The sequence below is a fragment of the Lepidochelys olivacea genome (genome assembly GCF_965140295.1).
Source record: "Lepidochelys olivacea isolate rLepOli2 genome assembly, chromosome: 4".
Classification (NCBI taxonomy): Eukaryota; Metazoa; Chordata; order Testudines; family Cheloniidae; genus Lepidochelys; species Lepidochelys olivacea.
Window position 1 is genome coordinate 66,033,093 of NC_140414.1, and position 13,357 is coordinate 66,046,449.

The 13,357-nt window shown below is 43.3% G+C and overlaps 1 protein-coding gene across 4 annotated transcripts in view; it reads left to right on the forward strand.

Moving 5' to 3' along the window:
• The first annotated feature begins 530 nt into the window (after positions 1 to 530).
• The window catches only part of TMEM131L (transmembrane 131 like), a 127,627-nt gene continuing 114,800 nt past the window's right edge, over positions 531 to 13,357 (forward strand). For 3 of the 4 annotated variants that reach the window (XM_084626924.1, XM_084626926.1, XM_084626927.1), the window contains exons 1-3: positions 532 to 754; positions 1,553 to 1,623; positions 10,954 to 10,997. In XM_084626924.1, coding sequence (XP_084483050.1) covers positions 631 to 754; positions 1,553 to 1,623; positions 10,954 to 10,997 — 239 coding nt within the window. In that variant the 5' untranslated portion in view covers positions 532 to 630. Of the gene's footprint in view, positions 755 to 1,552; positions 1,624 to 10,953; positions 10,998 to 13,357 lie in introns of all 4 variants that reach the window. The other variant, XM_084626925.1, reaches the window with a different exon arrangement.

The following is a 13,357-nucleotide window of genomic DNA, read 5'->3' on the forward strand; positions in this document are numbered from 1 at the left end:
AGAGAGAGACACACACACACCAAGGTGATAATTTGTTTATATATTCCACTAGCTGGAATGCAAATGCAGTTGTTGTGTACTGACACCCCGTTTTTAGATGCAGTTGTGTTTCCCCACATATGCGCGCGCGCGCACACACATACACACACACACTACTCTGCCTGTGTATAAACGTGTGCATGGACATACGGACGTGGGTAAAAGGGCTGCATGTATTAACATTTTAAAACCCCATGGAAAGCAGGGCTGAGCGACTGTATTTCCCTTAGCTTGAGACAATAGGCCCCATACTGGTCTCCTGACTCGGGCACGGCTTCTGCTGAACTCAGCGAGCCGGAGTAAGGAGCGCCGGATTTGGGCCAGTGTTGGCTGAAGATTTACCTTGCACCCCCTCCCGTCCCCCAAGCTCGGTGGCCGGCCTCTTCTGCCATGTGCTCTGCAGGAGCGGCGGCAGCCGGGCGGGGCCCCGCGTGCAGGCTGCATTCTCATTGTCAACGTTCCAGCCCGGGCCGCGCAGCGCCCAGCCCTCCCTATCTGTGGCACACACGCGCAGAGCGGAGCGAGGCGGCGGCTGCAGTAGCAGCCTGCAGCCCACACTGCCGGAGCCGCGCGCAGTAGCAGAGCACCAGCATGGCGGGGCTGCGCTACCCGCAGCAAGGCAGCTACTGCCGCGCAGCCACGGCCATGAACCTCTTGCTAGGCGTCTTCCAGGTCCTCTTACCCTGCTTTCGCCCGGGAGAAGCGCAGGGCCAAGGTAAGCGCTGGTAAATCAGCGTAAGGGAAAGGGGCTGGTGGAATTCGCAGATGGGGGGGAAGGGGGTTGCTGCTTGTAAATAAGGTGGTGGAGGAGAGCAGAGGGGCTGTGCATGGGCAAAGCAAAGGCGAAAGCCCTGCTCGAGCACCGACTAGCATGATCGATTTTGATCGCAAAGCCATTCCCTTTCCCTCCATCCTTTTGTGCATGCGATTCGAGCACAACCCCTAGCTTTGTGTTGGCTGTAATGGTTCCCAGCCCTGAGACGGAGGGGAGAAGAATGAGGAGGACTCCGCTTCCTGCTGCATTGTTTCTGGCTCTGCTGGTGTGGCTGGAGTCCTCGGGTTTGGCCCATCTTTTAACGCTAGAAGCACTTGCAGCCTTGTAACAAACTGCGAGCCAGCGTTACAGCGAAATAAGCCATGAATTTCCCCCTCCCAAACCCCACATCCTTGTGGCTCCCTCCCCCGGCTGTGCCATGCTGCACACACACACTGACATTGCAGAGAAAAGAGACCCTCCTTTTTAATCAGTAGAGGCTCCTCAGGGTAGGCATTAACCCACCCCCTGTTTTGAGTCAGACACATCATGATCTTAACCCGCTGCTACAAATTCGCTCGGAAGGCACCAGGTTTGCCTGCCCACTTTAGATGTCACCAGCCCGTGCTGCTTTTAATATGGACACTTTTTTCAGCATTGGGGAAAAGAGAAACATTAAATGCTGCTGTTAAAGCTTTCTCCTGTATGTAAAATATGATTAGTTATTTTACTGTGTGTTGTTTTGTTTGGCTTGTTTAGCTATTGACCCAATCCCCAGCGTGGTGGAGCTGTGGCAAGCTGAAGAAGGGGAACTGCTGATGCCCACTCAGGTGAGGAGATATGTTGACAGCACTGAGGGGTGTATAGAGGGAGGCGCAGAAGCAGCTTGGACAGCCAGCCCCCAGCAGCAGTGACTGCTACTAATGTCAGTTTGCCTTGCAAACAAACTGTGTGGCCACTGCACCTGGCAACAGTGCACAAGTCCCCCATGTGATACCATGAATCATAATAGGTTCAGGGGCAGGGTGTGTGTTTGGGACTGCACCTTGCCAGGGTTGCAGCAGCCAGCAGTGCTCACATTTAAGATTACATTGTAACTCTGAGAGAAATAAAGTGATTATCAAGCAGCCTGTAAAGGACAGTCTATTACAGTGTTGCTCTACCTCAATTCTGTTTTGGTGTAACGAGCCCTAATAGCGACAGAAGAGGTATGTCTGTTCAGTCCTTTGTCTTTTTGCGGAGGTATCCAGCAATGTTGCTAATTATAGTGATGGTTTTCTGATGTGGATTGTGGCTTGGCACAAATATCTTATTTTACATATACCACCAAAGATCCATCAAATGGTAGCTTTAAGCATGTGCTAATGTGGGCAGGATTTGAGCTGGAGTGTTAAAGGTTAAAAAGCTCAATATTCCATTCAGTAATCAAGTCCCGCCTTGATTTCGTTTTCCAGAGCTGTGAGACTCAAAAGAAAGAAGTCAAGTTAGAGGGAAAGAAACTACACAAACCACTTAAATGCTTGTAATTGCTTTACAGTCCCTAGTTCTTCGCTTCCTCTTGCCTACCTGAGATATATCAAGTTCAAACTCCTCTAACCATTTCCTCCTGCTTTTCCCTCCCATTGTTTTTACTCCTCTTAAGCCCCTCCCCACTACCCTCACATTTTCTTCAATGCTGCCCCCTATGCTTGAACTCTCTTCTCTCCATTCAACTTTTTAAAACATTTGATCCACTAAGCCTCTCAGTGATGACTTCTCCTCATGCACAATGTACACAATATTTGAGACTGAGCCATAATTTGTGTGTGAAGCGTAATGTCTAACTGCTTCTTGTAGGTTCAGTATCCAGCATGCTGACAGACCTCCATAAATAATAACTTGCAGCAATCGCCAATAATGACATCTCACCTGGGGTTTATTTTTGTTTTTGTTTTGAAATCATTTGCTTTCTGAATCTGACTTGGGCAGCACCATTCTTTTGGTTTCTTAGTTTCTCTTTAAGGTGACCTGCAAGTGTGTGGAAGGAAAGGGATGGGAGAACTGGACTCATGCTTTGCTTTCAGGCCTTCTTTGTGCATCACAGGAGAACAAGGTGGTTTTGTTTTGTTTTGTTTGTTTTTAATCCTACCTGTTTGTAACATTAAAAATGTAGGTTCTGTTTATCCTGAAAGACTGTGGATGAATGGAAAACTAGTGGAATGTTGACTTTATAAGTACCAAGAAGGGGAAACTTGATGAGAACAGATGTGGCTTTTGTTTAGACTCTGTAATTTTCTGTGAGTTTGTTTGTTTGTTTGTTTGTAATTTGTTAATGTCTGTTTAACTAAAACTCAAGAAAGAAAAGTTCTTTTGTAAAGGACTCGACATTTATTGAGCATAATCCTCTCAATTATGGGCTGAAAAAGCCCCAGATATGCACACAGGCTCTTGAGTCCTCCAATGAAAAAGGGAAATGCATTCTGATTTTTCTAAAATAAAAAACAAGCACGTGATTTTTTTGGGGAGTGGGTTAAGGAAGGGGGATGTGACTTTCTTTATATCTGTACACAAAAAGAAGGATCAGGGACTCTTAACGCAACTTGTTTTTGTTGACAGGCACTTTTTGAAAAAGTATCAGCAGATCACTGTTGTAGTTGCTCTTAAGGTCAAGTATATTTTGTTAGTTTCTGCCAGAATCCAAAAAGCAATGGCATGGTAATTAAAAATTGGCACTCCGTAAGACAGACTCAGTATACTGTTACTAAAGGGAATTTTATGATGGGAAGAGTGACTTGGAAATCCCCAGGACAAAAATAACCCTCTTAGCCACCATAGATTCAGAGAGGGGGTTAATATATTTTTTTCAATTTAAAAACAAATCCTGGGTATGGCTATAAACATTGAAGATGCCAGCAATTAAGTCATCAAGCACTGCTAGTTTGCACTGAACTTTTCCTTTGTGGTGTCCGTGGCATACATATATATATATATATATAAAATCTTAAATGACTTCAAAATTGTGGGGGAGCTTATATTCTGTCACATTTGTGGACATAAATTAAGTATAATAGACCTGCAGGATGTTCTGTAAAAGATCTTGCTAGTGTGGATTTGGCTGTATTTACAAGTATTAGCAGATGTCCACAAATAGTGATGTTAAATTACACAGAACATTTTCAGGATGCTGGAATAAACTCGGATAAAAGGGAATGCAATGATATTCATACATTTTTATAGCCTATTAAAGTACAGCTGTGGGAGACTAGGCAGGTTGAGATGGTGTCTCAGGGACAGAGTGGTGCTAGTAGTTTAATATCGGTGCCCTGGTTATGTCTGGGGGGATGATGATGATTTTTTGGTGCACAGGCTGCCAGATGGTAGGGTCCTAACTTCACTTCATGTTGTTTAATGTAGTGTCTGTGGCTAATAAAATTAATTGCCATCTTTGATTAGAGGGTTATTGAAGCCTTTGGTGCTACATGTGTAACTGAGACTTGGCTGGGTGACATTGCAGTATGTCATTAGCCCAGATAAGTTGGTTAAAGCTCAGATGGAATGTATGAGGTCTCCCACTTTAAAGCTGTATTCAACTTAGGTTATGTCTACATTGTTTAAAAAAAAGAAAAAAAAAATGCAGCGGTGAGTCTGACACCAGGTCAACTGATTCTGGCTTGTTGGGTTTGAGCTATGGGGCTGAAAATAGCAGTGTAGATGTTCCCACCTGGGCTGGGATTCAGAACCTAAGCTCCAGCCTGAGCGGGAATGTCTACACCGCTATTTTTAGCCCCATAGCATGAGCCTGAGTCAGTTGACCCAGGCTCTGAGACTTGCTGCTGTGGGATTTTATTTTTTTTGTTTTGCAGTGTAGGTGTACCCTAAGAGAGCTCAATCTGAGACAGAGGGACTTGTGTGGATGTGCAGCCTACTCTTAAAGACCTTGGTTGAGAATTACAGTAGAACCGCGGAATTATGAACACCTCAGAAATTGTAACTCTGAAATGTTTGTAACTCTAAAGTACAAACTCTAGATTTGTAACTCTAAAGTGTTCGTAAATCTGAACAAAACGTTGTATGTTGTTTAAAAAGTTTACAACTGAACATTGACTTAATACAGCTTTAAAACTTTACTATGCAGAAGAAAAAATGCTGCTTTTAACCATCTTAATTTAAATGAAGCAAGCACAGAAACAGTTTTCTTACCATGTCACATCTTTTTTTAAACTTTCCCTTTATTTTTTTAGTGGTTTACATTTAACACACTACTGTATTTGATATTGTGTGTGTGTGTGTCTCTGCTGCTGCTTGACTGCATTCTTTCAGTTCCAAATGAGGTGTGTGGTTGACCGGTCAGTTCGTAACTCTGGTGTTCCTAACTCGTGAGGTTCTGCTGTACTGTATTCCTCTTAATGCAGTGTTGGAGTAGTTGTGACTGATTGTTTATACAGATAATACAGAAACTGTCCAGTGTTAGCTCAGAATATCATGGGTGCCCTGCCAAATATGGGACTACCCCACGTGCTTTCTAGCCTAATACACACAGCTGTGTATACACGGGATCTTGATTTTGAATGAGTTTTGGAGGGAAGAGATTGCACTCTTGTCATGGATAATACCTTTGCCACCTCCATTATGAGGTTAGGACACCTCTTATTTGTTGGTCTACCTCAGGGGTCGGCAACCTTTCAGAAGTGGTGTGCCGAGTCTTCATTTATTCACTTTAATTTAAGGTTTCACGTGCCAGTAATGCATTCTAATGTTTTTTAGAAGGTCTCTCTCTATAAGTCTATATATTATATAACTAAGCTATTGTCGTATGTAAAGTAAACAAGGTTTTCAAAATGTTTAAGAAGCTTCATTTAAAATTAAATTAAAATGCTGATCTTATGCCGCCGGCCCGCTCAGCCCGCTGCCGGCCTGGGGTTCCGTTCACCAAGGCTGGCAGCAGGCTGAGCGGGGCCTGTGGCCGGGACCCCGGCTGGCAAGGGGCTGGCAGCCAGAACCCCGGGCTGGCAGCCAGAACCCCAGACTGGCAGTGGGCTGAGCGGCTCAGCCGGCTGCCACTCAGACCGCTGCCGGTCTGGGGTTCCATCTGTTGGCTCCTGCCAGCCAGGGTCCCGGCTGCCGGCCCCTCCAGCCCGCTGCCAGTCTGGGATCCTGGCCCTGCCCACATAGAATGGGTACCTACCTTCTCCCTGGTTCTAGAACATTCTTTTCCTGTCTCCCTCTGCACTGAGCTGAGGGTGGGAGTGCACAGGGCTGGGGGTGAAGGAGCAGGCTGGAGGTTGGGGTGCAGGGTCTGGCCAGGAGCTAGAATGAGGGAGGGGGCTCAGAGTTGGAGCAGGAGGTTTGGGTGTGGAGTGCTTACCTGGGCAGCTCCCGTTTGGTACGAGGGGTGCGGGTGAGAATGTGTGTGTGGGGGGGTGCAGGAGCTCCCGTTTGGTGCTCAGGGTGGGGGTGGGAATGTGGGGGGTGCAAGAGTCAGGGTATGGGGTGTGGGGGGTGCAAGAGTCAGGACAGGGGGCTGCGGGTGTGTGAGGAAGGTACAGGAGTCAGGGCAGAGGGCTCGGGGTGTGTGAGGAGGGTGCAGGAGTCAGGGCATGGGGTGTGTGGGGGCTGGGTATGTGTGGAGGATGCTGGAGTCAGGGCTGGGGTTGTGGGGGGTGCAGGGGTCAGGGCAGAGGGCTGGTGTGTGTGTGTGTGGGGGGGGTGTAGGGGTCAGGGCAGAGGGCTGGGGGTGTGGGCTAGGGTCATGGGGGTGCTTGCAGCCCCCTGACCAGAGCGGCTCACGGCAGGGGGCTGGAGGGGTTATGCCCTGATTCCACCCCGTTCCCCAAGACCCCGTCCTAACCTCTTCTCCGCCTCCTCCCCGGAGCAGCAAGCACACTGCGGCTCCACTTCTCCCCATCCCTCGCAAGGGCCATCAGCTGATGGGGGCAGGGAGAGGAGGATGGGCAGGAACGCAGCATGCTGGGGAAGGGGCGGGGGAGTGGGGAGCTCACTTGCACTGCAGCAGCAGCTGGCAGGACCAAGCTTCTTCACCCTGCCCACGCTGGGTGTTGGGGGCAGAGAAGAGCAGGCCGGGGCGGGCAGGATTTTTAATGGCACGCTGCTGCCTGCCGGGGTCCCAGCCTGGGTTCGGGAGCGGGGTGGGCGGCTGGGAGCCGGCGGGCAGCAACGTGCCATTAAAAATCGGCTCGTATGCCGTCTTTGGCACGCGTGCCATAGGTTGCTGACCCCTGATCTACCTCCAGAACAAGTTAGATTTCAGATGGCTGTCAGGAAATGGCTGTTCAGACTGGCAACTCCCCAGATAACATATTGTCCTACCAGGCTATCTTTTTATCCTAGATTGTCAATGAAGTTGTGCTGAGTTACTCATTCCCTGCATGTTTCTCCCAGATAATGCTGATATACAGGGTGGATTTGATTTAAATCATGATTTAAATCACTGGTCAGGAAGACTCGATTTAATCATAGATTTCTACATAAAAGTGCATTCTTGTTGGTTGTTATAACCTTAATACATATTTTTCACAACTCAGAGATAGATGTAGGTTTCATTTTTAGAAGGTGTACACTATACATTTTAAAAGTGATTTCTTTTGAAAACTTTTCAGATTAGTTTTACAGCTATATCAGAAAATGAATGATTGTTTGGTTATTTCATTTACCAAAGGTAATAGAAGCAGATATTTATGAAGTCATTGGGAGGTGAACTATCTGCAACTCAAGAGGTTAATCATTAATATTTGGAGGATTTTCTTGTCATGCTGTATTAGGAGGAGAACATCACCAGACGCACATTTAAATTGGTTTATTTAACTAAAACAACGTTATGTATTCTGGGATTTTTTTCTTCAACAGCAAACATATAACATTTTAACAAAACAAGCGCATGAATTTTTGAATTTAGTTAAACATTCAGGTTTTTTAAAATCAGGTTTGTTTTTGTTAAAATTGTTTAAAATAGTTAAATGAAATATTTAAAAAAAACAAAAATTAAATCAAATATGTCAGCCAGGTCAACATGAGAAACTTAAAATACTGGCTTCTGCAGTTAATTCAGTCATCTTCACCTTCATTTTCCCTTTTGTTCATAATCTGGAAAAGAAAAACAAGCTTTCCTGTTTTTTCAGGTCCCAAACGATTTCTCAATTTGGAATGAATTAGTCCAAAGGAAGAAAATATTCTTTCTACACTGGCAGAAGAAGCTACTGCTGTTAAAAGTGAGATTATTACTTCAACAGTCTCTGAATCCAAATGCTTAAGTGACTTACACCAGTTCACTGGTGTGACTTTCTTTAAAACATCATCAGCAAACATATATTTCTTGAATGGTTCTTATTCCCAAACTGGGTCTCTTTTACGGCCTGCTGCCATTATAGGTTTTCCCTTCTAGGGAGAGAATGGTATGGTAGATCTCAAATCAATGAAAGCTACACTCAGAAAGACCTCAAGACTTATGGAATATGCTGCTCAAACAGTTTCACTTTGTTTCTCCTGCCTGTCCCTCCCTTCTCACATTTATCTCCAGATCTGTTCTTCCCCCAACAATCTTCTATTTGTTGAACTTTTTGAAACTTTGCACTTTTAGAGAGAGTTAAGGGATTAACTCTGTGTACACAAATGTGCAGAGGGACAGTAGGGTTGAGATCTGTTATTTCTCACATCTATATATTTATTTATTTATTTAAAACATTCTTGCTGTTAACAAGCATGTTATCTCTGGAGATACAAATCCACAGTTTGAGAACTGCAAAATTAAGCATCTCTGATGGTATCTTCTAGACTGAGCACTGAGTTCCATTGGGTAGATAGAAAGATTAACCTAAATCCCATAAAATTGGGTCCCTAATCCATGAACTATTGTAACTCATTTACTAAACTTTCCTTAAACATTACATGACTATATTGTCTCATACTATAGTATTAGAATTTATAATCCCTATTCCATGATGAGATATTTTTGAGCTATAATGTATCTTAATTAAAACTATATTTTAGATTGCTTTTTTCCTCAAAAAGCATTTTATCAAAAAAAATCCAATTTAAATAAAAAAAATCCAATTTTTTTTTTAAAAATCATTGATTTTTATTCACCCTACTGATAGAGTTTGACAGCTAGAGGAAGGAAGATAGTATTAGAGCTAGAAGGCATGTTCCAAGTCATGAATGTTCGAGGTGTTATGCCATGGCTGTACCACTGATGCGGAAGGATATCTTCTCCACACCATAGCGAATGTGAAGTCCTGAGCAGTAGAACTGTTAAAGAATGGTGAAGACCCTGGAGATACAGAATGAGACAACAGAGAATCAGATTTTAGGTTTTCACGCTTGTTAAAGGTTGTGGGTAATACCACTTAGAATCAGACTGGATTACTAGCCTTTGTTGTGACATAGCTCGTTTAGGAAGATTAAAATTTGAAGTGGAGGTTCTGAAATGCATAGGGAATGCTGGGAAACTGGATTTATCTCCCTCCTAGTTGGTTAAGTCTAGTGGGGGAAGATGCTAGCTCATTTATGAGAGGAGATTGTCAACCCCTCTTCAGGAGTTTCAGATGCTAACCTCTCTTGTTACGCTGATGCTGAAGAACCCTCTGAGGTTGTGAATTTCTAACCTCCCTTTTTAAGGAAAGTTTATGAAATGGTTTTGAAGTCCTCAGATTTTCTTAATTCCTGTCAGTCTTGTTGCAGGCCTGGATTTGATATGAAGACTGCACTTGTCTCATAGGTTCGTGATCTGCTTCTGGCGATGGACAAAGATTAGCTGTCTGTGCTGCCTTTTAAAAAAAATCTATCAGATGCTTTTAATGCCATTAACCAATGATATATTGATGCATTTGCTGACCCTGGCAAAGATAGAATTGTATCTGAGTGCTTGTCTTTTTCCTTTCTTCATAGTCCCCTGGCTAATATTGAGCAGCTGCTCATCTCTTCAGGGATTCTTTTCTGCCATCCATTGCTCAGTAGGTTTGTGAAGCTGTGTGGGCTTTGTTGCCCCACAGCTCTGAGTTTCCATTTTATTGGACCTCGATGATAGTTAATCACTTCTCCAGTGTCTAACCAAAATTGGAGCTTGAATCAGAGGTTCATCCTGGGTTAGAGGTAGAATGGGAAAACAGCTGGAGGAAGTCATAAAAGTTCTATCTTTTCTTTGTGCGGCGTTTTCCTACTATTTGCTGTTCAGGTTTGCAAGTTGAGTATCTTGTGGGACTTTAAGCTGGTGCTTCAGTAACCAAGAAAACTTCATATCATTTGTGCTTGGCAAGATGACTGACCTGTTCATGAAAATGTTACTCTAACTAATGTTGTCCTTTACTTGGTCAGTGCAAATTGCATGGTTGCACCCTGTTTTGCACTACACCTGAAGACCACTTGGAAACACCAGCTGGTTCAGAACATAGCTATTTGCCCATTTAAAGGGGTTTCCTGCAACAAGCATATTAAATCAAAGCTCTGTTTCACTTCAGTATGCAATTCAAAGTGTTTTGAACTACAAATTATCATGATTTGTGCCATGTATGTTTTGGAGACCATCTCTCTTCTCATGTTCTATTTCAGCAGTTGAGATCAGCTGTGATGCTTGAGCTCATAGGCCCTAGAAATGTTTGTGGGCTTCTGTGTTCATTGGAGAGTCCTAGATTTAGGAATTTGCTTCCTTGCCTTTGGTCAGACAAATGCCAGAGTTTGTCGACCTTAAAGGTGTTTTATGGTCTGTTTTCTCAGACTTTGGCTAATGAATGCATTGAATAATGACCAGTACTTTGAGGGGAACTGATTGATCTTTATGATTTGGGAGTGTTTAGTGTTGATATTGGTTTATCTTTAATTCTTTCTGTATGCTTTTAATCATTTGAATTGTACATGTGCATAAAATTCTGAATAGGTGCATTTGTACAGTCGGAAATAAATACAGTAGATGGAAGTTTAGAAAAGATAATGGATTAACGATATTAAGTGGCAATAAAATCCTAAATCTTGGTTAGATGTTGTTTAATTACTTAAGCATGTAGAATTTCTTTGTACTGAATGGAGCTACTTAATTCTTTTATACTTTCTGCTGTCTTTTTACTTGTGAATCATGATTGTGTCAGTTTCAGTGGGATTAGAAGCACAGTACATTTCCACTGTACACTGTAATGATATTTAAATCCTCACACAGTATTTTTTCTGTTCATTAGGCTGATTCTGAGGAGGATGTGGAAGAGCATCCACAAGAGCAAAGGTAAGCAAAACCCAACTTAAACCATGGATATTAGAGCTCATCTCAGTTTATAAAACTGCATTATACACTTTAAAACGCATTCAGGTGTCACTGGACAGATTAGTTAAAAATAAAAGTATTCTGACATATTACATTGTGTTTTATAATAAACTTGAAATGTCCATGACATTAATGCTACAGTACTTATATCATTGTTAATGTTAATTAATGTTAATACAAACTAATTGTTGTCAGTGAAGCCAGATGTAAAGCACAATATGTACCAGGCTCAGAAAAATACTCTTGCCTCTTTTCTTCCTAATTTTTTACCTTAGTTGTATTTGATTTTCATGGTTTTTGCACAAAAGATTTTTACATTTGAAAATGGACTTTATGTATCTTTCATAGAGTGTCTGTTGTTTGAACTTGTAATGGATCAAATCTCAGTTGTAAATTATAATAATCTCACAGTGTTGCGAATGTTGTGAGTGTTGTTAACACTTGTATATTTACAGTGATAGGCATGATAGAAGAGCTGGTGGGGGAGAGAAACAGTCTCACCTTGTTATTATAGATCCATATATTTCCTGGACTTTCAGTTTCTTGAAATTAGATAAACAATAAAGTTTTTAAGAAATGTAGCTCTTAACTATGCTGTTTCTTTTAATGTCAGTCCTTCCATTTTAAAGGGTTGGGTAGTATCTAGGGCTGCAGATTTGTCACAGCATACTTATCCAAAGTCATGGAGTGGTCATGGTAAATTTAGTTAAAGTCACGGGTTCAGGGGAAATGGTGTGTAAAATCATGGATATGAACATTCAACTATCTGTGCCTCTTTAAATGCAATATACATAAATACTTCCACAGTAGTCTGTCTACTGACACAGGGAAAAACCCACCCAGGATACAAACTCATGGGAGGTCACCGCTTGTGTTCTTCTCCATGCTGCTGCCTCCTCACCCTACCAAAGGTGCACTGACCACCTGCAGCAGCAGCCTCCACCCTGGCACTGGAACTCTGTTCCCAACCTGATGAGGAGGGGAGGCCCTGTGAAGTGTGGGGGAAGAGACCTGGAGAATGAGCCCAGCCCAGTGAGTAGGAGAAGCCCTTGCGGGACAGGGGGGATGGAAGAGCAAGCTCACCCGACACTGGTGGTTCCTGTCCCATAGGGTTGGGTCCAGCTCGCTGCTCCAGGTGTTGTGACCTGATGCACAGGGTCTCAGTGCCATGCATATTTGGTCCAGTCACCCCTTCTGTCATGACAGGAGGGTGGCCAGGCAAAATTTAAGTGAGTGATGCGATGATCCCATGCTCCAGGACTGGGAAGCCAGGCCCAGCCCCGTGGGACAGGAGCCATTGTCATGGGGTGAGTGCAGGATAGACTCGCTCTCCAGGCTCTCCTCCCAGGCTTCCCCTCCTCACTGGGCTGGTGTGGGCTTACTTTCCAGGGCCTTCCCTCTGTACGGGGCCGGCAATCCACCATTGTCTGGGAAATGCTGCTTTATTAAAAAGAACAGGAATACTTGTGGCACCTTAGAGACTAACCAATTTACGAGAGCATAAGCTTTCGTGGACTAGAGCCCACTGCATTGGATGCATAGAATGGAACATACAGTAAGAAGATATTTATATACACATACAGAGAAGGTGGAAATTGTCATACAAACTGTAAGAGGCTAATTAATTAAGATGAGCTATTATCAGCAGGAGAAAAAAACTTTTGTAGTGATAATCAAGATGGCCCATTTAGACAGTTGACAAGAAGGTGTGAGGTTACGTAACATAGGGAAATAGATTCAGTATGTGTAATGACCCAGCCACTCCTAGTCTCAATTAATTAGCCTCTTACAGTTTGTATGGCAACTTCCACCTTCTCTGTATGTGTATATATATATCTTCTTACTATATGTTCCATTCTATGCATCCAATGATGTGGGCTGTAGCCAACGAAAGCTTATGCTCTAATAAATTGGTTAGTCTCTAATGTGCCACAAGTACTCCTTTTCTTTTTGCGGATACAGACTAACACTGCTGCTACTCTGAAACCTGCTTTATTGAAGTCATTGACACAAAGAAAAGTCACAATATCAGTAATACTTTTAGCACCGTGACAAACCCACAACCCTAAATATTACACAGTTTTTTTCACATATTTTGTTTTCTCTAAGTGTCCAGATTAAAATACTTGGAAATCTACCAGTGAAACAGTTCTGTTCTTTGGTACACATTAGTGTAGGCACATCTTTCAGTGCCATGTAAGTCATACAGATCACAGGACTTAAAATAAACAAATGTTTTAGATATAATGCAACAATATATGAATAGCTGCAGTTATCCACAAAAGCTTGTTTCATTCAGCCAGTGATTAAATGTGGGCAAA